Here is a 27,385-nt window from a genome sequence, read left to right on the forward strand (position 1 = left end):
AAATAATTTGTTTTTCCTCCTTTAGGGGAGCAAAATTATGTGTGGTTAAAACTCAGCGGAAAGCAAAACAAGCTGAGACTCTAACCCAGGACTACATCATCACTCGTAAGTAGTTATCATGCCTCTCAGTATCATAGTGTGTCGTCTTTGCTAACGTGTTGATTGCTTGATTCTTCCAATTGAAGGTATGTATTACAAAATCTCATGTGGAAATGAGTACAGTCACGTGACAGCTATCCTTAAGCATCTGTGGCTCATCAAGGTGAGCAGACTGTTCCATGTAATTTTCAACGCAATCTTCAACAGCCTATTGGAGCTGAATGCATTACTTTATAGCAGCCTTTTAAAGAATAATAGCCTGTTCTCTGAACAAACAAGAGTGCTGATCTTGGAATGACTGGGTTTGTCCATGAACGGCACATGAACTAGTAGTAGGATGTTAAAGAACTGAAACTTATATGCAAAGTGAGGAGATTAAATGAAGGGTCTCCTCCACGTCCTCCACATGTGACCATGTGGTACCATTCTGGTGGCATTCGTATATAAAATTAACTGCCTGAGGTCTGAGCAGAAAGTTTACCATGGCAGATCAGCTTCTTTCAGGTCTGTCACTTACAGAATCTCATTAATCTTGCAGATCTTTGTTCCTAAAGCCATGGCTTCAGATCTGTAACAGGTGATGACTAGGAAGGAAATCTTGGATGAGACTGATTGGTATTGGTGGACAGACTTGTGGACTTTACCACTATCTCAGTTTAAGGCCCAGGGGGCGCTATATTGCTGCGTTTCTCTCTGGTGGTGGGTCTCATGTGAGACCAAATCTCTTGGACCTTATGATCAGTCAGGAGATCCCATGACACTTTTTGCAAGAGTAGAAGTGTTAAAGTCGGTGTCATAACCAGTCTAGCTCATGTAATTACACGCGGCCTACTTAAATTCCTCTAGTCGTTTGAAGTGAAAAGCTATTTTTCCCCTTCCTAAAAATACTGTGTGTTGTGTTGCCTGACAGAATGACGGGCAGTTGTGTTTTCAGCTCCCCTGACTCAAGGCAGGCATGTTTTACTGTGAGTGATATGATCAGGTCTCTGTTGGCAAGAGGGGCAAATGGCAGAAGAAGATACTGAAAGAATTTTTGAGGTTTTACATACATTTCATATTATGAATTACCTTTAAAAATTTATATTCTTTCCCTTGGCCCTGTGGAAAAGCTTACTCTTCTAAAACAGACTTTAGTCTGTGTGTAAAGGTCAAAAGTAATTATTCTAATAATTTTTTTGAGGTCAAGGAAAAGATACTTTACCAGTGACCTCCTTCATAGATTACAGTTTTCCTTCTGAATTCTTGCATTCTTTTATATTCTCAAATTTAATCCTGACATTTAGTAAACAACCAAAAAATGAACAAAAGTAACTCTGATTTTTATCCTTTTGTAAAAAGAGGGGAAAGGGCCCCATCTAGTTCCTATGCCAGGAGATTCAGGCACCCCTGCATTCATGGCAACCTTTATCCCAGTTCCAGTGGGATAAGTGCTCCTCCCTTCCGGTTACTCAGTGTTGTCAACTCCTCCTGAGAGGTGGTCACATTTCAGAAACGTGTGAAGTGATTCCAGTGTTTATGAGGCATCTGAGGAAACTTCAGGGCTGACAGGCAAGCTGTTGGCATTACCCACATTTGGGTCCAGTGAGAAAAATAAGAGGCAGTTACATATTACGTTTCTTTTCAAAACCATAGAAATTAAGTTTTAATTACTAGCTCTGGTTTGGGAGATGGGGACCTTCATCAGTGTTTCCATAACAGGGTTTCACAGTGTTTCCTAAGTGCCATTAGCTGCCTGCCCAAAGAGGTGAACAATGAATCTGGTATCAAACAAAAACAGTTAATTGGTTACAGTAAGACTGTCTTATTATTAGATGAAGACTGTCATTATGACTTCCATTTCATGTTCCAGTTAGTCATGCTTTAGCTATGTTTTTGGATGAAGGGTTATTATTATAATGAAATTTTTCAAATGTGTCTTCTTGCAGCTCATGCCTTGCCTATGTTCCGTGAGCCCCGCCAACGGAGCACGAGGAAGCAGCTGGAGAAGGACAGACTGGACCCCCTGAAGTCACACAAACCTGAGCCTCCTGTAGCAGGCCCAGGTGACTGTGATCTAGCTACTTACCTACAAAGGAGTGAGGGGTAGGGTGGGGTACTCAATACACAGATGGGAAGATTGATGCTTCTGGTCTTCAGAGAGATTGTACTGGGTAGTGCTTTTCAAATTTCTTTTTAGCACCAGAATGTTTTTCATAAAGACCTGATGCAGAATTACAGTATATAATACTGATAAAGATGGAGATACTGTGCTGAAGTAGGGAGGAGGCCTGATTTCTTTTCTGGTCAGTCTCCAACTTGAGCTCTGTAGGTAACCTCAGTGGAACTCTGGGACTCCTTGGAACCTAGTGTTAAAACCACTGCTCTCAAGATTGGTTTAATTTACAACATTGGGCATTTGACTGGGATCCAGACAAGATTAAATTTCACATTTCACACCAGGCAGAAAGTAGCCATGATTTAGTTGTGTGTTGATAAAATAGAGCTGCCCATACCATTCACTAGAAGATAAATAGAGGTTTTAAAAAGGTAGGTGTCAGAAGGAATTGAGGTAACATTGGCTATAGTATAACCTACATTCACTAGAACTTGATTTTCTTTTATCATCTGTGTAACCATTTGTCTTAGGCTCCTGAGTCTTTTAGCTTATGGCTTGTTCATTCATCTCAGTATAAGCTCTAGACCTGCTTTTCTTTGCCATTTCAGTATTAAAAATTAATCAAACTCCTAAGTTTTTTTTTTTTTTGGTCCGGTCATGGGCCTGAACTCTAGCCTGGGCACTGTCCCTCAGCTCTTCAGCTCAAGGCTAGCACTCTACTACTTGAGCCACAGCGCCACTTCCAGCTTTTTTTTTTCTGCTTATGTGATGCTGAGGAATCGAACCCAGGGCCTCATGTATACAAGGCAAGCGCTCTACCACTGAGCCACCTTCCCATCCCCCAAACGCCTAAATTATTTACTTACCTAGATTATTGCAAGTCCTTCTAAACTAGGTACCCTATGTCAAGTCACTCCCTGTTCCCATCCCACCTCCATTCATACACACAGCTTTAGTCCTTGGATCCTCTAGTTTTCGTGTTGCTACTGCCTCCACATCTGCATGTGCTTCCCACTCTATATTTGTATTTCCAGCTGGGAGTCAAGATTGTATACAGCCTGCCTGTTACCCTCGTTTATAACTTTTTTCTACTCCATCTTCTACGTTTACTACAGGCGCACTCCTATCCACACACACTCAGCTTCCTTATGTCTACATTTTTGTATTTAACACTACTTTCTGAACCTTACTTCTGTCTTAACTCTACTTTCTGAACCTCTCTCAAATGCATCCATTGTTTTAAAAAAGACCCACCCAACTTTACCTCAGCTTCAGGGCTGTCTCATTCCTCTATGCTATAATAGTTACTGGCAGTTGATTCTTCCCTTTAGTTTGTTTCTTAATTTTATGAAATTAAACTTTCAATGTTATTTGGCTTTTCATGTGTTTATCTTTCTAAAAATTTAGACACTTGTAACTAGTTTTTGTATTTGAATTTGTTTTTGTATCTTTGTTTTGTTTTGTTTTTTTGGGTACGGTCGTGGGGCCTGAACTCTGGGCCTGGGTGCTGTCCGTCAGTTCTTCACCTCAAGGCTAGCGCTCTACCACTTGAGCCACAGCGCCACTTCCGGCTTTTTTCTTTTTGCTTATGTGGTGCTGAGGAATCGAACCCAGGGCCTCATGCATGCAAGGCAAATGTTCTACCACTGAGCCACCTTCCCAAGCCTGTTTTTGTATCTTTGAATTTCACAAATAAGACACGACAATTTTTCTGAAAATCTCTTCCTGCTTTAAAATTTTGGGGGAAGTTAAGATTTGGTGATTTCTTTGCTTCTATATACCTTACAGCTGACGGGTTGATGATTAGGTTTAGATTTGTGTTCAGGTAAGTATAACATGCACAGATACAACTATGTATTATCATGCTGATTCTATCTGATTTGCTTTTGTTTTGTTTTTCTTTTGAATCAGGTCGAGGTGGCAGAGTTGGAACCCATGGAGGAACTCTGTCATCCTACATTGTGAAAAATATTGCTTTGGACAAGACTGATGACAGTAATCCTCGGGAAGCCATTTTGCGTCATGCCAAAGCAGCAGAGGACAACCCATATTGGGTTTCTCCAGCATATTCCAAGTAAGAAAATAGCTTTTGAAAATTGAAAAAATGGGAATTGGTGGTGTAGTTCAGTGGTGGAGCATGCACTTGGTGTGCATGAGTGTCTGGTTTATTCTCCTATCTGAAAAACAATAATAAAAATTAGAAAAATCGTTATAGTTAATGAACTGGGAATAACAAACAATGATACTTTATTCTGACTTACCCAGTTCTTGTTTTATACTTGAACATGAAAAATGAGTTAGGAACTCATAGTCTTCAAACCCAAGCTTTTATATCTTAATACTCTAAAATGGTAAAATTTCAAAATATGTTTGTTTCATTATGTGAAGTCTATTCTACATATGATTTTTTTAAATATCAGCATATTATCTTAGTGCAGGAAGGTTAAAAGCAAATGAAGAGAATAGCTTGTATGTCTCTTAAAAGGACTAGTATTTATATAGAGAACTGCATATATAAGTAACTTCACAGTAGAGCTAGCCCCTTGGGTTCCCTTGGATAGCTTTACATGGATAATAGTGTATAATGGTTCTTAAAGCTGGTAAACCAGCCATATTTACACTAAAGAAATATTATTTGCAGTTTTTAAATTTTAAAGCTTTTTATTAGAAATAATTTTACACTTAAAATTAAAAACAAATACAGAGACTAGGCACTGGTAGCTCATGCCAATGATTCTACTTACTGGGGAGATTAAGATCTGGAGGATCATAGTTCTAGGCTGGCCAGAGCAAAAAGTTCATGAGACCACCATCTCAACCAATAGCTAGACTCAGTGGCTCACACCTATTATCCCAGCTACATAAGAGGCTAAGATCAGAAGGATCATAATTTTAGGACAGCTCTGGCATAAAAGTTTAGACTGGCTCAACAGAAAAAAAAAAATCTGGGTGTGGTAACAACCTGTTACCTAGGCTAACAACCCGTTATCCTAGCTACAGACTGAAGTGTAAATCGGAAAATCATGGTGTAGACCAGCATGGCTAAAAAGCAAGACTTTCAAAAACAACCAGAGGCTAGAGCCTTACCTCGAGCGAACTTAAAACCTTCAGTTCCAACCTCAGTACTTTCCCAAAAAAACCTATGGAGTGTAGAGTTCATATGTATTCTTCCTCTAATTTCTCCTTGTGTTAAAACCTTACATAAATACAGTACACTTGATGGTTGAAATAATAGGTTTAAAACTGGTACAGTGTTGTTAACTCAGCTATATACTTCACTTGGTCCTCATTAGTTTTTGTAATTAATATATTTTTTGTTCTAGTTTACGTGTTATTTCCCTATGATTTCCTTCAGTTATAACAGTTTGTCATTTTGTTGTTGCTGTTGTTGTTGTCTTAATGAGTAGTGGTCACTTGCTTTGTAGATATTTAGTAGGAGTTTGTCTTGTATTTTCTCCTAAGCTGTGCCTCTGGCAAACATAACAGATGAGTGATGTAAAATTCTTCCAGGGTTATATCAGGAAGTTCCTGATATTAAACTGATGTTCATCTTGTTCATTTGAATAAAGTGATACCTGCCACTATAAAGTTGGAGAGGGGGGCGAGTGGGAGATGGGAAGGGGAAACAAAGGAGGAGGGAATAATGCTTGATAAGAAATGTACTCATTATCTTGCCCATGTAATTGTAACCCCTCTATATGATATTTTCACAATTTAAAAAAAAAGTTGGAGAATTGGTAGATTGAGTCTTGAATTGACAAATTTCTTGGGATTCTATTTTTAGATGATAAAAATCCAGTTTCTCCTCAATTTTTTTTTTATTGTGAAAATACTGTACTGAGGGGTTACAATTACATGGGCAAGATAATGTGTACATTTCTTATCAAGCATTGCTGCCTCTTCCTTTGTTTCCCCTTCCCATCTCTCCCCCTTCTCCCCCCCCCCCCCCCCCCCCCCCCCGGCCAAAGTTGTGAAGTTTGTTTTTCAACATAACAACTTGTACATCTCATTGTTCCAATGGGTCCACTGTATCCCTATTTAAACAATTTATTTTTTCCCTTCCTCTCCACAAATTATATCAACATCAAATACAGTGAAAGCAGGGGTTATACTGTGGGGGAGGGACATACAAAGCAACAAAGAAATAATCTTATAAATGCGTTAGAAACACATGCATGAAAGAAAAAAACATTAAAATACATATCTAAGGGTTCATTTTCCTAACATCACATTATCTGACTTTTTCTGCTTGACTCAGACATATACTAGTAATTGCAAATAAGGGAAACCATGGGACCTATGTTTCTTTGGGCCTGGCTTACTTCACTTAATATAATTTTTTCCAAGGCTTTCCATTTCCTAACAAATGGGGCAATGTCATTCTTTCTGATGGAGGCATAGAATTCTATTGTGTATATATACCACATTTTCTTGATCCATTCATCTAGTGAGGGGCATCTGGGTTAGTTCCATATCTTAGCTATGGTAAATAATGCTGCAATAAACATAGTTGTGCTGGTAGCTTTAGTGTGGTCTTGTTTGTAAACATTTGGGTAAATGCCCAAAAGTGGGATTGCTGGGTCATAGGGGAGCTCTATGTGGAGTCTTTTGAGGAATCTCCACACTGCTTTCCAAAGTGGTTGAACAAGTTTACACTCCCACCAACAATGCAGTAAGGTTCCCTTCTGTCCACATCCCCTCCAGCATCTGTTATTAGAGTTCTTGATTTTAGCCATTCTAACTGGGGTGAGGTGGTATCTCAGTGTTGTTTTGATTTGCATTTTTTTATGGCTGGGGAGGTTGAGCATTTCTCATGTGTCTATTGGCCATCCTTCTTTCCTCTTCAGAGAAGTTTCTTTTTAAGTCTTTAGCCCACTTATTTATTGGGCTGTTGTTTCTCTGAGGATTTTTTGTTGGAGGATTTAATTTTTTGAGTTCCAGGTATATTTTAGCTATGAGACCCTTGTCTGTTGTATGGCTAGTGAAGATCTTCTCCCAATCCGTGGGCTTTCTATTGATCTTGCTAGCTATGTCCTTTGCCATGCAGAAGCTCTGCAATTTCATGCAATCCCATTTGTCCAACCTTTCTTTGATTTGTTGTGTTTCTGGGTCTCTATTAAGAAAATTTGGGCCTGTGCCAAGGACCCCTAGAGTTTCTCCTATTCCTTCCTGTAATGTTTCCAGTGTGTCTGCTTTGACTCCGAGGTCTTTGATCCATTTGGAGTTGATTCTGGTTCAGGGTGACACATAAGGATCTAGCTTTAGTTTTCTACAAGTGATTAACCACTTTTGCCAGCACCATTTACTGAAAAGGCTGTCTTTCTTCCATTCTATTTTTTTAGCTCCTTTATGGATTAGATTAGATGGCTATATGTCTGTAGGTTCATTTCTGGGCTTTCAATTCTATTCCATTGGTCCTGAGGTCTGTTCTTGTGCCAGTAGCAAGCTCTTTTGATTACTATAGCTTTGTAGTAGAGTTTGAAATTTGTTATTGATATTCCTCCAGCACTGTTCTTTCTGTTGAGGATCGTTTTTGGTGTTCGGGACCTTTTATTGTTCCATATGAATTTTTTTTTTTTCCGGTTGTGGGGCTTGAACTCTGGGCTTGGGAGCTGTCCCTGCGCTCTTCAGCTCAAGGCAAGCGCTCTACTGCTTAAGCCACAGTGCCATTTCCGGTTTTTGAGTGGTTTATTGGAGATGAGAGTCTCACTGACTTTCCTGCCCAGGCTGGCTTTGAACTGCCATCCTCAGATCTCAGCCTCCTCAGTAGCTAGAATTACAGGCGTGAGCCACCGGTGCCCAGCCCATATGAATTTTTGGATTGCCTCTTCTATTTCCTTGAAGAATGAGGTTGGAATATTGATAAGTATCGTGTTGAATTTGTAGATAGCCTTGGGAAGTATTGCCATTTTCACGATCTTTATCCTTCCAGTCCAGGAGCATGGGACGTTTTGCCACTTTCTAAGTTCTGTTTTTATTTCCTTTTTTCAGGTTTTTAAAGTTTTCATCATAGAAGTCCTTTGCTTCTTTGGTTGTTAATTCCTAGGTATTTTATTTTTTGTTGGGCTATTACGAATGGAGTTGCTTTCCTGATTTCAGCCACACTTTTCTCATTGTTGGCACACAGAAAAGCCTTGATTTTTGAGGGTTAATTTTATACCCTGCTACTTTGCCAAAGTTTTGAATCAGCTTGAGTAATTTGAGAGTGGAGTCAGTGGAATTCTTTGTTTTTTTGTTTGTTTGTTTGTTTTTCCAGGCCTGAGGACCGAACCCAGGGCCTTGCGCGCACCAGACGGATACCCTTCCGCTGGGCTAAACCCCAGCCCCCCACCCCCCGCCCCCCCCCCCCCGTGGAATTTTTTAAATACAAACTTACAATGCCTAATTTTGTCCTCAAGTGGATTTGTCTGTAAAATATATTGTCTGTTGTTTATACAATAGTGATTTTTATCTTTCCCTCTTTTTTCCATTTGAACCAATGCCCCAGTTTCTTAACCTTTTTTTTTTCTTTGATTATTTTAGAGGTTTCTCTGGGACTGACTTTGAACCACAGTCCTCCTGTCTACACCTGTCTAGCTAGAATCATGTGTCTCCTGGATTATTTTGTTGAGATAGTCATAATAACAGGTAAAAATGCCTGTTGTGGTCTCAAACCTTGTCCCTTCCAATCTTTTTCTTTTAGGTAGCTGGGATTATAGGATTATAGGCTGAGCTATCACACCCAATTTCTGGTCACTTTTCAAAACATTAGCATGCTGGGAAAAATTCCTTATGAAATGACTCAAGTTACATGTTGTTTTTGTATTTACCCCCTGTCTACTTATCTTTAAGGAACTATTTTGCATAAAAGAAAAGCACATTGTGTTAGCCTAGGAGCAGATCTTGAGATGTTTCATATAAAGGGGTTCTCTCAGACATATTTCTAGAGAAAACTAGTGGAGGAATGTGATGAAATAAGCAAGGGTGCAGTATTGAGCCAAGTCCCGTGGGTAGTTGATTTGGCAGTCCTACAACATAAATTGGGAGACTGTGGTTAGAGTGCCCTAGTCAGGAACATAACCACTAGAGTATCTAGACTGCCCTATCTCATGGTCATTAGTAATAACTAGAGATAAGGAGGGAAAAGATGTTCCCAGGCCCTGCCAACTCCCCAGAGCTTCAGAGATAGAAGCTGAAATTGTGAGTGAAAGCACACTAGATGAAAATGCTGAATGGAGTTTAGTGCTCTGAAAGAAGCACTATGTCCTCTGCTAAATATGTTGTAATAGCATATACTTCACATTGCAAAGCTGATGGTGGTTGTTCACAATGTATATTGCTAACCAAATAGTACAGATGGAACATCTTGAGCCTGGAGTTGGACAATATTTTGATAGCTAAGAGGGTCATATCAAGGCTGGCCAGCTAACAAGTATAGATTTAGTCTTTATTTGTATAGAATTTGTGTGCATATAAGCTAATGTATGTCAACACATTACTGGCAATCAGAGAAACTAGTAGATTATGCCTTCTATTTTTAATGGAACAGTTATAGTCTATTCTTGTAGAAGGTCTTTAATATTTGAGAAATCTTGTTTAGAAATATGCTAAAGATTAGCTGAAGAAAGGAGAGAGAACAGAATTAGAGTTTAAAATTTGTTAAGCGTGGCGAGCACCGTGTTGATGGCTAACTACTACAAATGTGTGTGTTTACACACAAAATAAATCATTGAGATATTACATTGAGCTGATAAATACATTGAGCTGATAAATGATAGCTATTAGCAATGCATATTCTTTTTTTTTTTTTTTTTTTTTTGTCAGTCGTGGGGCTTGAACTCTGGGCCTGGGCGCTGTCCCTCAGCTCTTCAGCTCAAGGCGAGCGCTTCAGCACCTCAGCTACAGCACCACTTCCGGTTTTCTGGTGGTTTATTGGAGACAGGAGTCTCACAGTCTCTCCTGGGCTGGCTTTGAACCGTGATCCTTAGATCTCAGCCTCCTGAGTAGCTAGGATTACAGGCGTGAGCCACCAGCGCCCGGCTATAGCAATGCATATTCTAAGCAAGCATCAGAATTCTAATTTACAGCTGAAGAAAATCAAGTACTAAGAACATAACTTTTAGAACCTGCCAGACAGCAATTTATTGCTGCCACACACACCAGAAATCTAGCCTTGGAATTCCAGGTTATTGTTCTAACAACTGATAAGAAATTACCTTGACAAAGTATCAATTTCAACTTAAAAAATATATTTGAGTTCTTAAGTAATACATTTATACTGGAAAATAATGTCCATAAATACTGAGGATAGACTGGAAATTAGAAAGCCTCCCTGTCACTTGACCCCATTTACTACTTAGAGATGCAAGTTCTTGAAATTCTCCAAGAGAATGCATGTCTAAATGTGTGAATGTGTACATAAAGCTATGTAATAGTTTAAAGTCACAGGTATATATAACAATTCTTACAAGAACTGTTTGGTTTTTCTTCTTAGTACTTCTGGAGATTAGGTCAGATTTTTAAAATATATTTATTTTCCTTATATATTCCATTATGTGGATATAGTATACTTTCCTAAAACAGCAGCCTCTTGAAGGACAGTTACACTGCTTTCAATCTTTAGCTTTCATAAATAACACTGATATTAACATATGTGGACATATGTATTTGTCCTGATACATAAAACTGGAAATAGAGTTGCTGTCAAAGGATATATGCATTTTAAATGTATTTGGATAATACCAAATTTTCCTTGAGACATTTTTACCAACTTACCCAGTAAATCAGTGTCTTTTCCCCTCAGCCTTGCAAAGGTAATGTAGTAACTATATCTTTGCCAATCTGACAGGTGAAAATTTAACTCTTTAGTTCCTGCTTGTATTTTATAATTTTAAGCAACATTAAAATGTTAAAATCTTTTTTTTTTCCTGTAATTATTGCTTTTTGGCTTTTTCCTGTTGCCAGTTCATACTGATGGTAATACTTGTTTAAATAAAGAAGGTTAATATTTGTATGTTAGGCATTGTAAATATTTCTTCTAGTAGCTTTTTAAATTTTTACTTTGTTTATGGTATTTTGTTCCATGTGAAAAGTACTTTAATGTAGTCAGATTAAATTTTTTTTTCCTTTTGGAGGTTTATGGTTTTGTTTTAGTGAGAAAGGACCTATCATCCAAGATTAATATTTTAATTTTCCTGTCTTTCCATTTTATAGTTTCATGGTTTAATTTTTTAGAGTTAAATTTTTTATTCACCTGAAATTATTTTAGTAAAAGGAGTGAAGTAGAAGTAAGTATATTCATTATTACAAACTTGGTGTCCTGAAAAATAGAAACCAATTCTGTCATTATTCTGCAGGCCAGAATCTGAAATCTAGTTGTTAGCAGGACTACACTCCTTACAGAGTCTGTAAGGGCACATGTATTCCATGCTGCTTTTAACTTCTGGTGGTTGTCTAGTCTTTTGCCTAGCCCTCATATTGCATTCTCACTTGTATTGGCTCTTATAGGTGTGCTGGTGATTACCTTGAGGGCCTACCTGAGAAAACCTAGTAAAATCTTAACCACATGTACACATTCTTTCCCCAAATACCATAGTGTTTGTTCACAGGTTCTAGGGACTTGTATTTGGATATATTTATCTATTCTACCAAAATAGAGTTCCACTTTAATTTTTTTCTAGTTGTTTGACTTTTGGTCAATGTAATTTTCTTCACTGAATTGAAACAATGCCTTTATTTTACACACATATACTGTCATATGAATTGTTTCAGTTTCCAGGCTCTTTGTTTTGTAATTCAAGTACCAGAAGCAGTTTTCATTATTGTAATGAAAACTCATGATTATTCGTATTAAGACCCTCCTATCTATTCTTGCAGATTTCCATGATTTTAAATTATCTGATTTTAAATTATTCTCCCCCTACCCCCAAATAAAACCCAACAATTATTGCTAATAGTGGAACTGAATTTTGTGTATCTATTAATTTAGATAGGATTTTGTAATAGTGATCCTTTCAAACCAAGGAAAAGATATATCTTCATATTTATCTGTCACTATATTCTTAAATAGTATTTTAAGGTTGTTTTTAGAAATATATTTCCTTTAAGTTTATTCTTACTCCTTTTTTACTTTTTTGCTGTTATATATCCTTTGGATATAGAAATACCATGTGCCTATATATATGTATATAAGTAGATGCCTATATATATTTATATGTATTAGTTTTATATCTATGTATTTATTGTATTTGCTTATTAATTTAAATTATCTTACCCAAATTTTTGAGACTTCCAGGTAGAAAATTATATGTCAACAATGTCTACCTTCTGTAGTTCATGTTTTACACCAAATATTCCTTTTTCATATTTATTTACATTGACTAGGCTAGAACCATAGTGAATTATGTTGATGAGAGTGCATTTTTCTCATTTTAACTGTAAGTAGGAGGGATTCCATTAGATTAAGCCTTATGAAATTAACATTTTTGTAAGAAAAGTCAAATAGCAGTTTCATTCTGTTTAATCATATTTCCTCATAAAACATTAGGTAACTTTGAAAATATACATACAAGAATTAAGGAATAATCATCTCTTTTTGTTATGTTTATTCACCAAAGATTTACTGAGCACTACTATTGTCAGCTACTGTTCTAGAGATAGGTGTATAACCATTATTATGGAACTTGTGTTCTAGTAAGACAGAGGAAGAAAATACCCAAATCCTTAAACATTTGATGATAGTGCTAAAAGGAAAACTTAGGATATTTTAGATAGAGTAGTCAGAATAGAATCTTTGCTAAAGTGCTCATAGTGAAGTGAAGAAGAAAATATGGAGACACCTGGGAAGAACACCCCATACAGCACAGCACCCCACACAGAGAAACACTCTGCAAAGACCAGGACCACTCAATTTTTCATGTTACATTTATCACATGCTAACTAAATTCATGGCTCTGTGTTTGTTGTTCAGTTTGTTAGCCAAGGTTGCAGGGCTATATCTCCTGTGTTCACCTGCTGGAGTATACTGTTTACTGCCAGTGGTGAAGTGTTTGAAGGGAAGCTAATATTTAAAAGGCTCTTTTCGTAAAGGTCACTGTAATTGAGAATGTGTATCTGTCTGGTTGTTTTTCTTCACTGCAATTGACTTCTGTCAGTGATGAAATGAAGATTTATTTGCTATATCTTGCTTTAACTTAGAAAAGCACAATTAGACATTCCATAAATCTACCTACCTATCTATGATGTATACTCATTTATGATCACCTGTGATAATCATGAAGAGCTTTTGAACACTTTACATATGTCAGTTGAATATTCAAGTTTCAGTCCTGATACTGGCAAAGTAATCACCATGCAAGTTTCAAACACAGCAGATCATAGAGGTGTCTTGTTCAGCCACACATAGGCAGATTTGGTTACAGATTCTTGTTAAAAGATGCTTCTGGGGAGGGGAAAGTTGCTGGCTGGGTAGTGGGCAGGATGTAGATCTAGAATGCTATTAGCTTACATATCAGACAGGGATAGATGTGTGTGGGAGCCTGGGACCCAGCCAGCAGCCTGCCAGGCTGACAGCTCTGTCAACTATGGCCACTTTTCTTGCCAAATAAAGCTACCATTATTGCTGATTCAGTCAATTTAATTTCTAGTGTGCATGTCTTATACGATACAGGATATGTGGATGTATGTATGGTTGTATATATATTAAAGTATCATTCTCATCAATCAATAAAAATCAGGTTACATTCATAGGCAGCATCTAAAGTTATTTTGTGAGCAAGTAAAGATTTATATATTATTTATGTCAAGAAGAGGCATAAACCCTCAGAAAGAAAAATAACCTTTTTCTCCCCCTTTGTGACATTTAGGTGATTGTTACTGTCCACCATATTCTTGTGTAGAGGCCAGTGTTTCTCAGAGTTGTTGCTATTTAGGGGAGAGGATTAAAAAATGTAGATTTTTAGGCTCCACTCCAGACCAACTCTGTGGGATTTGGCTGGGAATCAGCATTTTAAGAAACACCCCCAAGTGATTATTTTGCACACTCACATTTGGTAATAATAGAAAAGTCATTATTTAAAATAAACCACAAATGATTTCTCTGTAAGAAAATTTACACAGACTAGGCGATTTCAATTATAGAGATTCACAGTAAATTATTTCCATAACAGAAGAATTTACTTCAGTACTTAAAAAATAACAAGTTGCAATGTTGTAGTTAACATATGAAATTTTTTTTACCAATTCTATCACCCATATAACTTTTGAAAAATGAATAGATTATATGACGTGAAGAATGCTTCAAATTAAAACAAGCTTCATAATAATAATGACACCTTTATTGTACTTTTGCTATGGCAGGCTTGTTGAAAAACTTCATATATATTATTTATGTAATCTTCACAATAGCTCTATGAGTAAGTTTTATTGTCTTCAGTTTATATATAAGGAAACTGAAGCTTATAATTGACCAATAAATTACTTATAAATAGTAAGTAGCAGAATTAGGATTTAAATTCAGGCAGTCTCTCTTCAAAATTGGGCTTCTGGGTAGTCTAGTTTTTGCTTATTGCAATGTAACTAGTAGTAGTTATTAGAAAAATTGAGTAACAGTGAAGTGAAAAAGATGATTTTGTGAGCTTACATGGCTTATCAGGGAGGAACATTAGACTGAGAGTCACAAGTCCTGAGTTTGGTTCTAGTCTGTCATGGCTTGGTGAGGTCTCTTAACTTCACTAAGTCTCTTTTCCTTATACATGAAGTAACAGGTTGAGACTGTGAAAGCCAGTGTCTAGCTTTCATAAATACTTACTTAGAAATTGTGGTACATATAGGTTTTATAAATGAGAAGACTTTGATGAATCCTGGCTTATTTCTAGGTTCTATGTTCTTGAAAGATTTTATCATTGAAATTTATTGGCTCACTGATAATAAGGTAGCTCACAGTGATCTTCTAAGATTCTTTCTGGTTTTCCTTTCCTTTATTTCCTTTTTATTTTGCTCCCACAATTTTCACAGGTTTCATATGTCCATTTGTTTGTCTCACCCAGACTCTGAGCTCTCACACTGTTATTACTTAGCACACTCCATTTATGAGTCTAAGGTGTGCTTACTTTTTTTAAATGTTGTATATTCATTGCCTGAAGAAAATAATTTATCTAGAAACATCTTGTTGCTTCTCATCTTATGTGACTCTAATATTAAAAGCAAAACATCTTTGATTAACTTTTCACTAAAAAAAAGGAATAATTTCAAATAAAATCTTTTGGTCAAGCCTTTAATCTTAATAATTCTACAATTGTGGTGACTGGGTCAGAGTTCATCTAGGCCATGTTCATTCTAAAGGTTAACAAGTGTGTCTGATTGCCAAGTCGTTGCCATAATTGACTTTGGCTTTGAGGTTTTCCTTCATAATAAACAGTGGGATCTGAGCCAAAAAAAAAAAAAAAAAAGACCTGTGGTTTATACTCACATACTGATGATTAAATAATATAAGTGATTTCCCCTCATACTTATTCAATAGTCCAGGGTCTTGCTTTATGCTTCTTGCATGAATCATAGCAATAGAACACTCAAGATATAAAAGAATGTGACTGTGGAGTTTCCATTGTAGCTCAAAACATTTTGATGACTCTTACTTGAGTACTAGATCAGTGTAGAACGCATAGGCGAGGGCTCGGCCAAAAGAGAAAAGCCAGTCCTGCAGCACTTAGTCTCTCATTAAACAATGAACCCAAAAATGCCCTTTTAGAAGATTGCTGAGGAAATCTTTACTCAGACTTGACACAAACTTCCTCTGAGTGGAAATACTGAAGGTAGGATTTAGTTTCTTTTGGATTCCTATAATTTTGTCTGTAGCACACAGTTGCTGGAAAAGGCCTACTTTGTACAGTTAACTTTGGGAATCAGCTTCTTGTAATGTGTGTGTGTGTGTGTGTGTGTGTGTGTGTGTGTGTGTGTGTGTGTGTGTGTGTGTGTGTGTGTGTGTGTGTGTGTGTGTGTGTGTGTGTCTTGGCCTCCTCTGGTTAGTTTATTTAATAAGTTGGCAGCAATGAGTATGTTGAAATCAAATCTACTCTTCTTGATGATAAACAAGTTGACATACATAGTCAAATAAGAAATGTTTAAGTTAATCCAACTAGAAAATGAAAGTTCTATATCAACTCTTTGTAAGTTCAAGCTTTAGATTAACACTTATAAAAATGAGTGTGTACCATAAACCACTAAAAGAAGGAGTGTGGCTAGAACCGACTTTAATAAAATGAGATGCTTTATTGACTGTTCATGGGGTTGAAGGGCATGCATAGTGATTATATGTGTGGCTGAATGTGATGTCTTATCTCTATTTCCTTCTAGTAAGTCCTTGTATAAGATTTTTGTTTGGTTTGTTCTACTTTCTTGTACAAGCGCCCAATAGAATCTATATTAAGATCAGTGTGCAAAATTCATTTAATCAACTTAGGAGGGAACACAGATTTAATTCATTTACAAGTTGTTGGTATTTTGTTTCTTTTTGGCTTTAAAAGTAAGAATTTGTAGAAAAACTTTGCAATTTTCAAATTTACTAATATTTTTTCTTTTTGCATGTATATTTTGTTTATGCTTGACATGGTTGATTTGTTATTATAGTAATAATTTTCTATGCATAGGCAAATTAAGCCATTCCCAAGAGAAAAAACCTCCTAACTCTATTCTTAACCTTGCTAGAGATTGCCTAATCATAGCTGTACCACATTGTCTTGGTAAAGTGGTGACTAAAGAAACCCATTTGGAATGCTCATGTAGTCATGAATTTCTCCAGCATAAATTTCCAAGTATTTTCAAAACACCGACTGCTGGAAATAAAAGATAAAAATTGCTGAAAAGAAAGAAAAGTAACAAACTTTGAGGCTGTAAGCTACTATGCTTCTATAAAACAGTGACATTAGTGTTCAAAATGCTATATAAGGTTGAAAAATCTTTTTTTTTTTTTTTTTTGTCAGTCGTGGGGCTTGAACTCTGGGCCTGGGCGCTGTCCCTCAGCTCTTCAGCTCAAGGCGAGCGCTCTACCACTTGAGCTACAGCGCCACTTCCGGTTTTCTGGTGGTTTATTGGAGATAGGAGTCTCACAGTCTCTCCTGCTCGGGCTGGCTTTGAACCGCGATCCTCAGATCTCAGCCTCCTGAGTAGCTAGGATTACAGGCGTGAGCCACCAGCGCCCGGCCTGAAAAATCTTTTTTAAAAAATTTACTGTTTAAGGAAGTGGCACTGTGGCTCAAGCGGTAGAGCACTCTCCTTGAGCTGAAGAGCACAGGGACAGAGCCTAAGCCCAGAGTTCAAACCCCACAACCGACAAAAAGAAGAACAAACAAAAAAACAACTAAAAAATTTACTGTTTATTCAGCAAATAACATATAGCTGTGTTGAAGATTCTTAACTATGCTCTAAGAATATTGGTTTAGAGGGCAGGATGAATTGCAATGAAAGAAATTTTTTCTCTAGGCCATACATTTTATCACCTCCTCATGCTTCACTCTGACAGTCCTGAGAGCAAAATCCTTTACCAAGTCTTCAGTAGTGTAACTTCATACCTGATCATCTTCTCCTGGTAGATAACTATTTTCCCACAGTTGAGACGCTAATCATATCTTTAGATTCAAAAGACAAGTGTCTTATCTACACCTTATTTCAGATAGTGCTCCGGTATTCTTTTTTTCAATCTGGAGAAGGAATGGGCTTCTTTTTAAATACTGTCCACTGTGGTCCACCAACAAGTGCTGATGAGGCAAATATAGGAAGGCAAAGTAAGCACTTAGGAAATTTTATAACAGTTTGATGAATCTGTTTAATAAAATAATTTATTTGTAGTTGCTTTATTAAATTTTTCTAGAAATATAGTATTTGTCTGTGATGGATTGGATACAAAAACAAAGGCCATTGTTTGAAAAGTACATCTTTTGGGTTCACAAAGAGGATTCATTCCTTTGTACTTCCATTAACTAACTCTTACCCCTCTCTACCCAGACATGGGCAACCACCATTCTATATTCTATCTCTGTGAATCTGGATACTACTCTGTGAACCTAATTGTATAGTGTTTTTCTTTTTGTGACTTATTTCACTCAGTACAATGTCATTGTATTGCAGCCAGGCATGGTGACTCTTGCCTTGTAATCCAAGCTCTTTGAGAGGTAGAGATCAGGAGGATCATATTTAAGGCCAGACGAAGCAAGAAGTTCATGAGACACCATTTCAACCAATAAAAGCTGGGCTTGGTAGTATGTGCATATCATCCTAGCAATGGGAGAAGTGTAAATAAGAGGATCTTATTCCAGGCAATTCCAGTCATAAACATGAAAGAAAGAAAGAAACAAACAAAAAAAACAAAGCCAAAAAAGGGCTGGGGTATGTGGCTCCCATTGTACAGCTCCTTCTTAACAAGAATAAGGCTCTGAGTTTAACCCCTACTACTTCCCATCCCCCTCAAAACAGAAAAATAATTCACTACGTTGCAGCATGTTAGAGTGTTAGCCCTTTTCAGGATGAATAGTATTCCATTTATGTGTTTACTGCATTTTGTTTAGCCATTTGTCAGTGAGCGTTTAGGCTGATCCTATCCTTTGACTGTTATGAATAGAACTGCTAGGAACATGGGTGTTGTACTTACAGTTCTTTTGGGTATGTACCTAGAAGTAGAATTGCTGGATTACAAGGTACCAATGTTGGTACAAGGTACCAATATTCTGAAGTTTATTTTACCTTTCTGTCAAGCATGTGCAGTGATACAGTTTCTCTACATTCTGGCCACTCTTTCGATTGTAGCTGTCCTAATGGGTTGAAGGATAGGAAGTTTTTTTCCCACAGCTTTATTTTTAAATCATATTGAATTGTTTTAATTAGTTGTACAAAGGGGTTACCATACAACATATCAGATTTTAAGTACAGTGCATCAAAACTGATAATCACCTCTCTCATCATTCTTACTCATTCCTTCAACTCCACCCTTCAGTTTTCCTAGTTTTTTATAGGATAAAGCATTGAATATTATTAACTGCATGGCTGTCATTTCTGCCCCTTCATTTGTCAATATCTGACAGTTTAGTTCTGCATTTTCTTAATGATTAATGATGTTGGGAGTCTTTTTATGTACTTATTTTTGGAGAAATGTCTATTCAGGTCCTTTGCCCATTTCTTCATGGGGTAATTTAGCAAAATTGATCTTGTAGTTCTTTATAGATATTAGGACTATATTAGACCTGTGATTTGTAAACATTTTTTCCTATTCCATAAATGGCTTTTTCACTCTGTTGATTGTATCTTTTGATGCATAGAAATTTAAATTTTTTATATTCTCAAATTTATCTTTTTGTTGTTATTTGTGCTTTTGATGTCATACCCAAATATTAAGGCACAATTTACATTTTTTGAAGTATAAAATGCACATATTTCGGGTTTTAACAAATGCATACACCTATGTAATCACCTCTTTAATCAAGAATATGGAGCATTGCCATCCCACTGAAACATTGCCTTGTGCCTCTCTGTACTAGTTACCCTTCACATTGGTGGCAAAGTAGTTCCATTGATTCTGTGCTTTCTCATGTTAGCCACCAACCTGCTACAAATACTTTTAGAAATAGGTAGAATATTTAAAATAACACCTTAAATGAAATGAAATACTCTCTTTCTAATCCTAAGATTTTCTTCCTATCATCTGCCACTCAGGCATATATACCTATATATGAAAGCATTGTAATTTCTCAATATTTAACTCTCATTATGCATTTAACTCTAGTGAGCTTATGTCTTATGAAACAGTCACATATTCTTAGAACATCATTTCTATCACCCCTCACCCCCCCCCAAACACACACACTTCAGAGGATGTTTAAAAGCCAAATCTGTTCTTATATAGATGTGTCTATAGTTACGTGATCAGCATCTTACATAACAAGCACCACTTACTTTGTTGTGGCCCTGCTTTCTAAAAGTAATTCAACAACTCAGGGCCTATGAAAATCTCCAACTGCTTTTTGAAATGTTAAGGCTATGACCTGTTCATCTATGTCATAACAGTGTCTTGAAGAGACAAGTTTTACCAACTGGATTATATTTGGGGACCGCTTGGGCTCTAGGTAGTTGTATGAGGTAACTGGACAGACAGGAATTGTGACGACTTATGCCCAAAGAATTATAGAACATGACTCATGTCAGGCAACATCAGCGTAAGTTGTAGATGCTTCATTCTTCCTCCCCAGGATACAAAAAGAAACAGAGATAAAGTTTTAACCCTTCTTTCATTTGCCAAATAAATGGAATTATTGTTGTATCATCATCATTTTTGCCATTCTGGAATTAACCATAATATTAAAAATTGAACTCTAGATAAAGATGTAATCCATGGCATATAACCTTTAGCTATTATGCTTAAATATATCTTTATAATATGATAGAATTTTGTTAAGAAGGAAATCACCAGTAGCTTCACAAAAAGGAACCTTTTGACGTTCTTGGAATTGTTTTCTATCTGAATGGTATAAAATGCATATCATTGAATCTGGTGTGCATACCAAGTATAGTAAGTCCTCATACAAAGATTGATGCACTAAGCAATATTTTAGCAATAATAGTGTATGGCAATATCAATGCCATGTTCAATAATGTCCCCAAATGTGCTTGGCAATTCAGGGCATTAATCTGAGTTTGAAAGTCAAAATTGTTCATTTTCTTTGTTTTTAATTTTGTTACTGGCTCAAATAAAATAATATTATTAGTTAAGAAAACTATGCAAATTCTATCATTTGTATGCACCACAATCATATGTTTTTGGGCTACTTAAATCTACGATAACTAAGAAAACTACAAATAAAATAGATTCTTGCTTGGTGACTATGATTTGTCCTTTATATAATTTGTCCTGGTTACAATGTCTGAAATTTCATTCATTTTTTAATTTGTTCCTTGAAACTTGAATTTGTTGTTTTACTTAAAGAAAGGATTTACCTTCAAATGGAAGTTTGATTCTTTTCCTGAATATAATTAAATATCATTATCCTTTTCTTTGCTAGAAGGTTAACAATTTGTTTTTAATAACTTAGAAATAATTTCAAGCTTTGCTGTCATTGATGAAAGATGCAAAGCCTAATATGATAAACACTTACGTTTTACTCTTTCAACTTTTGTTTAGGACTCAGCCCAAAACCATGTTTGCCCAAGTTGAATCTGATGATGAGGAAGCAAAGAATGAACCAGAATGGAAAAAACGTAAAATTTGAAGGATCTTTTTTGAGAGCTGTTTTCATGAGGGGGAGGAGATGGGACAGGATCATTATTTTGTTTTCTTTTGTTGTTGTTATTGTTTTTGCTTATGAAATAAAAAACTTTTATGAATAGTGTTTGTTCTTCTCATTCCAAAGATTGGTAGCTATCATACACGATGATTGTGCTTGCATTTTCTTACTTACAATTATAAACTATGTTATAAGTAAACAAGAAACAGATTCTTAGCCTTTTCCAAAATAGTTACTTGGAGACTATTTGACAATTACTGATCCTGTACAGATTCTCATGATCTTAGCAGGGAAAATGTACATTGAAATGTACATCTGTCTTGAGCAATTCTAGGAACATATCATAGGAATAGAGATCAAAAAGTTGACTATTTCTGTATAATGTCACAACAGTGTTTAAATGACTGTAAATAATTACAGCTGAGTTCAAACTAAAAGCATTTCTATACTAAGAATAGAGAGTATGCATCTGATTATCTTTCAACAGCAGCAGCATTAGGAGTTAGTCAGAATTGTGGATTCAAGTCCAGGCTCTGTCCTACCGTCAGGGTCAGCTTGGGAGAGTTATTAAACTTCTCTGTTCTGCCCTCATGATATTACTACCTACTACATTGGATTGCTAGAGGATTAAATTAGATGCTCTTTGTAAAGCACTTTTTAGAGTGCCTGCTATGCAGTAAGTATATGCTATGTTATTTTAAAATAATTCATATTTGCTGGATTTTCTAAGTAAGTATTCACCTGAGAGGTACTTTGTAAATGTAAGGGCTACATACATAGAAGACATTCACAATCACTGTAGAAAACTAAAACAAGAGTTGGCCATTTTTTGTACAAAGTAATAGTCAATAGAATAAAATGTGAGCTGATCTCACATAGTCATGAGATTAATTGGTACTCCTCTAACACAATTCAGATTTTCAATACTTATCTTTTTCTCTATCCTGTTCTTATTTGTTCTACTGAATTAGGTAATTATAAAAGTGAATGATAATCCAAAATGTATGTCAGAGAGCCATTTGTTCTACAAGCTTTACCTTCCCATATGCTCCCGAAAATCTTTTAATGCCAGTTTGAATTAGTTGATTTAATTCTCAAAACACCTCATAAATAGATAAAATTGCAAAACTCATTTTACAGAGGAGGCTAAAGAGGTTCAAGTGCCAAACAACTTGTGTAAGGTTGCAGCCAAGGCAAGCTGTATAAAGACATCTTACGATGTCTACACATCACTAAGTAGCAAATTGCCCCAAATTTCCTACTCCTGTTGAAACACAATTCATTCAAAATCAATTACAGACCAATTGTTCATTCCAGCTGCTTAGAATTAATAAATTTATTGCTTGAGGAATAAAATTTACTGAAAGCCTCCCACATTTTACCCTATCTTGACATAAGCATTTCACCATATGGAAGTATTTGTCTTATATAGCCAAAAGTTTCAGTGGAGGGCTGAAGGGAGGAATAAAAACTGTCATAGTAGTCTTGGTAGAATCCGTTATGATAAAAGGGCAGAGAAAACCAAATTTAGCATGAAGACAGTTTTCTCACTGTTACCTACAGTACATCTGGCCTTTTCAAAACTGGAATGATATCACTGGAATGATCCACAAGAAAATGGCAAAAATACATATAAGCATTCAAATTTGAATTTGATGAGGGGAGGACCTTAATATCAGGATTGTAGTACTGTCACTAGGGTGGACGTAACCAGTTGCCCATCCCTTAAGTTCTAACACTATAATTCTACCTCTCCAGCCTCATTGTCTGTCCCCATACAATCTTTTTTTTTTTTTTAATTTTTTATTGTAAAGCTACTATACAGAGGGTCACAGTTACACCACATACAATCTTGTATCCCCTATATTTGTCAACTGTGTTTCTAGTTGCTCAAAAAAAAAAAAAATGGGTGGGGGGGAGAACCTGGAAGCCATCATAATGATTTCTCTCTCACCTCTCCCCCTCTGCTTCCATCACATTTTTAATTATTCACTATACTCTTTTGAATCTTGTGGTTTTCCCTTCTTTTTCCTCCCTCCTTTATTAGAACTTAGACACTCTTTTGGGCCTTCATCAGAACCATTCAGGAGCCTCCTTTCCAACTTACTGTTACCATTTTTTTGTTTCATTATCTAATCTGTCTTTTTTCCATATATATTTTTATTGTAAAAATACTGTACAGAGGGTTACAGTTACATGAGTAAGGTAATGAGTATATTTCCTATCAAGCATTGTTACCTCCTTCATTTTTCCCCTACCAACTCTTGTCCCCTACCTCCCCAACTCCTCCCCCACCCCCGAAATTGTAAAATTTGGTTTCAACATAATGTCTTGTACAACTCACTGTTACAACCTGTATCCTTATTTAAGCATTTTGTTATATTTTGTGGAGCCATTATTGTTAGACTTCTAAAACTAAAAGTCTAGGATTTCATTTTTCTGCCTAGAGCCTTCCAATGGTTCTATGTCATGAGTTCCGGTCCTTTTTTTTTTTTTTTTTCAGTAAAAAAAAAAAAATACAGAATTCAATTTCTCCCTGTCTTTCTTGCTTTAACTCCTGGTATTTTGGCACATGCTCCTGAAATCTAATCGTATTTGACCCAGAGGTTCCCTGTTTTTTGGCATCTGGGTGTTATGAACATGTTCTCCCTTCCTGCCCCTTGTCTGCCTGGAAAATTCCCATTTTTTTTTTGGAGATGGGAATCAATTTCACTTCCATGAACAGCCTTCCATGATCTACTCAGGTATGGAGAAGTCTGCTTCTTTCTGCTGTCACAATTGATTAATTTCTCTCCATTGTGGCCTCCTTTTACATTACATTGTGAGTATATACCCATCTGTGGCTGTGAGCCTGGCATGTGTACTGTATATATTTCCCTAATAGAATGTAGATTATCGTAGATTACATTGGGTTCAGTAATAGTCAATGATTCTTTTTAATAAGTGAGAAATAGCAGTGATGTAGTTCCATTTGTTTTCCTAGACCCTAACTGAGAAAGAAATTCAAAAAATGCTCATTAAATCTTTCCAGAAAGGAAATCAACAGGGAAGGATAAGGAAGAGATGTCAAGAAAATGACATGCGAGAAGTGCTTCCTCAGATGGAAAGAAGCCTAGATCCAGGTTGCTTTGCTCTGTTGGGATCCATTCACAGGTAATTGTGTGGAGGCTCAAGAAAGGAGCAGAACTGTTTGTGTCCTGGGATGGCACAAGCTGTAAGGTACTGAACATCCTATTAGACTTGATACTGTACAGGCTATGGAACACTGAGATGTCTCTATCTAAACTAAGCTGTACTAAAATCTCTAATATACTAGCCTATTAAATTCTAGGCAGTCAACTATATTGCTTTGTAGCCAGACCTTAATAGTTATTCTTTAGATGACTATTAACCTTTAGGCCTTTTGAAAACAAAAATTTGGCTCTATAATCACACAAAGGCAACATCCAACAGTGAGTACTCCTTTATGTTATCTAAGAACATGCGTTATGAGATTTGGATCAAAGCCAGGTCCTGGTGACTCATGCCTGTTATCCTACCTATTCAGGAGGCTGATATCTGAGGATCGTGGTTCAAAGCCAGCATGGGCAGGAAAGTCCATGAGACTCTTATCTCCAATTAACCACCAGAAAACTGGAAGTGGCACTGTGGCTCAAGTGGTAGAACGCTAGCCTTGAGCTAAAGAGCTGAAGGACAGCGCCCAGGCCCAGAGTTCAAACCCCATGACTGACAAAAAAAAAAAAAGAAACTAGATGTCTATTTACAGAGCTCTGAACAGCCTAGGACAGTATCCCTGTACCCTGTAGAGATAGTATGCCTCATTTACTCACTACTTCCTGCAGTGGGATCTACAATAAACCATTGTGATGATTTGGTCTATACTCTTACCTAGAAACTGAAAGACCAGAGTTCTGCCTGAAGATGGGGGATTTATTTGTATCTAGAAGCATGAAGCTAAAGAAGAGGATCTGAAGATGAAAAGAAAAACAGCTATTCTAAGTAGTTTTCTGAATTATCAGAAAATATATACTAGGGATCTTAATATTTTTAAAAGTACTTTATGTACCCTCACTTATGATACTACTCATTAAAAAACAATTGGCTAGGCATGGTGGCACATGCTTGTGATACCAGTCCATGAGAGGGTAAGTCAGGAGGTCATGAGTTCCAGGTCAGCTCAGACTACATAGTGAATTCAAGGTCAGTCTGAATTATACAATGAGACCCTGTATCAAAATAAAATAAAATACAAAAAGAAAGAAAGAAAAAGAAAAATGTTGACTTACAATGATACATTTAAACATAGCCCTAAGTTGGCTTTGGGTTTTTGTTTTTGACCAGTAGAACATGACAGAAGTGATCCTGTGTAATTAACTAGGCTTAGGCCTTAAGTGATTTGAACTTCTTTTCTTGGGACTGTTTTTCCTGAAAGTAGGTTGCCATACTCTGTGGCTGACCAAGAGCCACATAGGGATTCTCACCTGGAAAGGAAGAAAGGTACTCAAGCCAACAACCCCAGCCAAGCTCCACTGACACAGCCAACCTCTGGGAAAGCAGGTCCTTCAATACCAGTGGAATCACATTGGATATTATCACATGAAGCAGACATTAGCCAACCAGCCTCTACAGATCCTGCCTGATTGGTAGATTAAATCATTTATTGTCACTTAAAGCTACTAAGTTGTAGGGTTGTTTTGTGATACAGAAATATATAACTAAATGATTTTGTAAAATTCAGCCATTAATATACAATGCTGAGTAATGTTAGGGTAGTTTTCTTTGATGTGCATCTTTGGGATGCATTTTCTTTTCAAAACATAAAATAATACTTGTCATTGATATAGTAGTTTTACTTGTTAAAGAAGCACACATATTTTCCAATATTCTAAGCCTTATGTAATTTTATTAGCAATTTAGTAAGTTGTCCATTATGTATATTAACTGTGCTTAAGTATTTCCCTATTATTGGAAATAAAGATTATTTTCATCTTTTATATGTAATGCTGCATTGAATAACTGTATGCCGAATGTTTCTTCATGTATGGTAGAATTCTTTTAGTTTGTTACCAAAAATGGAATTATGGAGGATCAGAAAGAATGCTCCGCCTTCCTGCCTCCACTGCTGCCATAGTGCCTGTGAAAAAGCTTGTGGTGAAGGGGGGCAAAAAAAAAGCAGGTTCTGAAGTTCATCCTGGACTGCACCCCCTTTCTCCCCCTGCCCCCACCCCGGCAGGGGATGGAATCATGGATGCTGCCAATTTTGAGCAGTTTCTCCAAGAGAAAATCAGGGTGAACGGGAATGCTGGAAATCTTGGTGGAGGAGTGAGTGGTCACCATCGAGAGAAGCAAGAACAAGATCACTGTAACCTCTAAGGTGCCTTTCTCCAAAAGGCATTTGAAATATCTCACCAAAAATATTTGAGGAAGAATAATCTACATGATTGGTTATGCATAGTTGCTAACAGCAAAGAGAGTTATGAATTACGTTACTTCCAGATTAACCAGGATGAAGAAGAGGAGGAAGACGAGGATTAAAATTCATTTTTCTGGAATATTTTGTATGAGTTCTTGAATAAAACTTGGGAACCTAAAAAAAAAAGAATGCTCCATCTTTACTAGACAGAATCATTTTAAACTTGAATGTTGTTTTGTCAGATGCCCAAATGGAGAGGACAAAAGATAGTTCCAGGCAATGTGGGTTGAAATCCATGTCTATCCAGAACTTAGAATGTGACTTTATCTGAAAATAGGGCCTTTGCAGATACCAGATAAATTAAGGTGAGATCATTCTAGATTTAGGTAGACCTGAAACCCAATAGATATCCTTATATGAACTCAATAGGTGTCCTTATATGAAGACCATTTGAATTTACAGAGACATAAAAAGCTATACGAAGCGGAAAAGACTATGTGGAGAAGAAAGCAGAAACAGGAGTGAGGTAATTAC

The 27,385-nt window shown here is 36.6% G+C and overlaps 1 protein-coding gene and 1 pseudogene across 2 annotated transcripts in view; both read left to right on the top strand.

The window, feature by feature from the left end:
* Wdr70 (WD repeat domain 70) overlaps positions 1 to 21,540 on the top strand; it is a 220,470-nt gene extending 198,930 nt beyond the window's left edge. For both annotated transcript variants that reach the window (XM_042690611.1, XM_042690612.1), the window contains 4 exons: positions 26 to 105; positions 2,025 to 2,141; positions 4,106 to 4,268; positions 21,336 to 21,540. In XM_042690611.1, the coding sequence (XP_042546545.1) occupies positions 26 to 105; positions 2,025 to 2,141; positions 4,106 to 4,268; positions 21,336 to 21,423 (448 nt within the window). In that variant the 3' untranslated portion in view covers positions 21,424 to 21,540. The remainder of the gene's footprint in view (positions 1 to 25; positions 106 to 2,024; positions 2,142 to 4,105; positions 4,269 to 21,335) is intronic.
* Positions 21,541 to 26,535: 4,995 nt separating this feature from the next.
* On the top strand, positions 26,536 to 27,026 carry LOC122116946 (annotated as a pseudogene).
* The last annotated feature ends 359 nt before the right edge of the window (positions 27,027 to 27,385 follow it).

Source organism: Dipodomys spectabilis, unplaced genomic scaffold, assembly GCF_019054845.1.
Source record: "Dipodomys spectabilis isolate Male_0828 unplaced genomic scaffold, ASM1905484v1 ptg000138l, whole genome shotgun sequence".
Taxonomy (NCBI): domain Eukaryota; kingdom Metazoa; phylum Chordata; class Mammalia; order Rodentia; family Heteromyidae; genus Dipodomys; species Dipodomys spectabilis.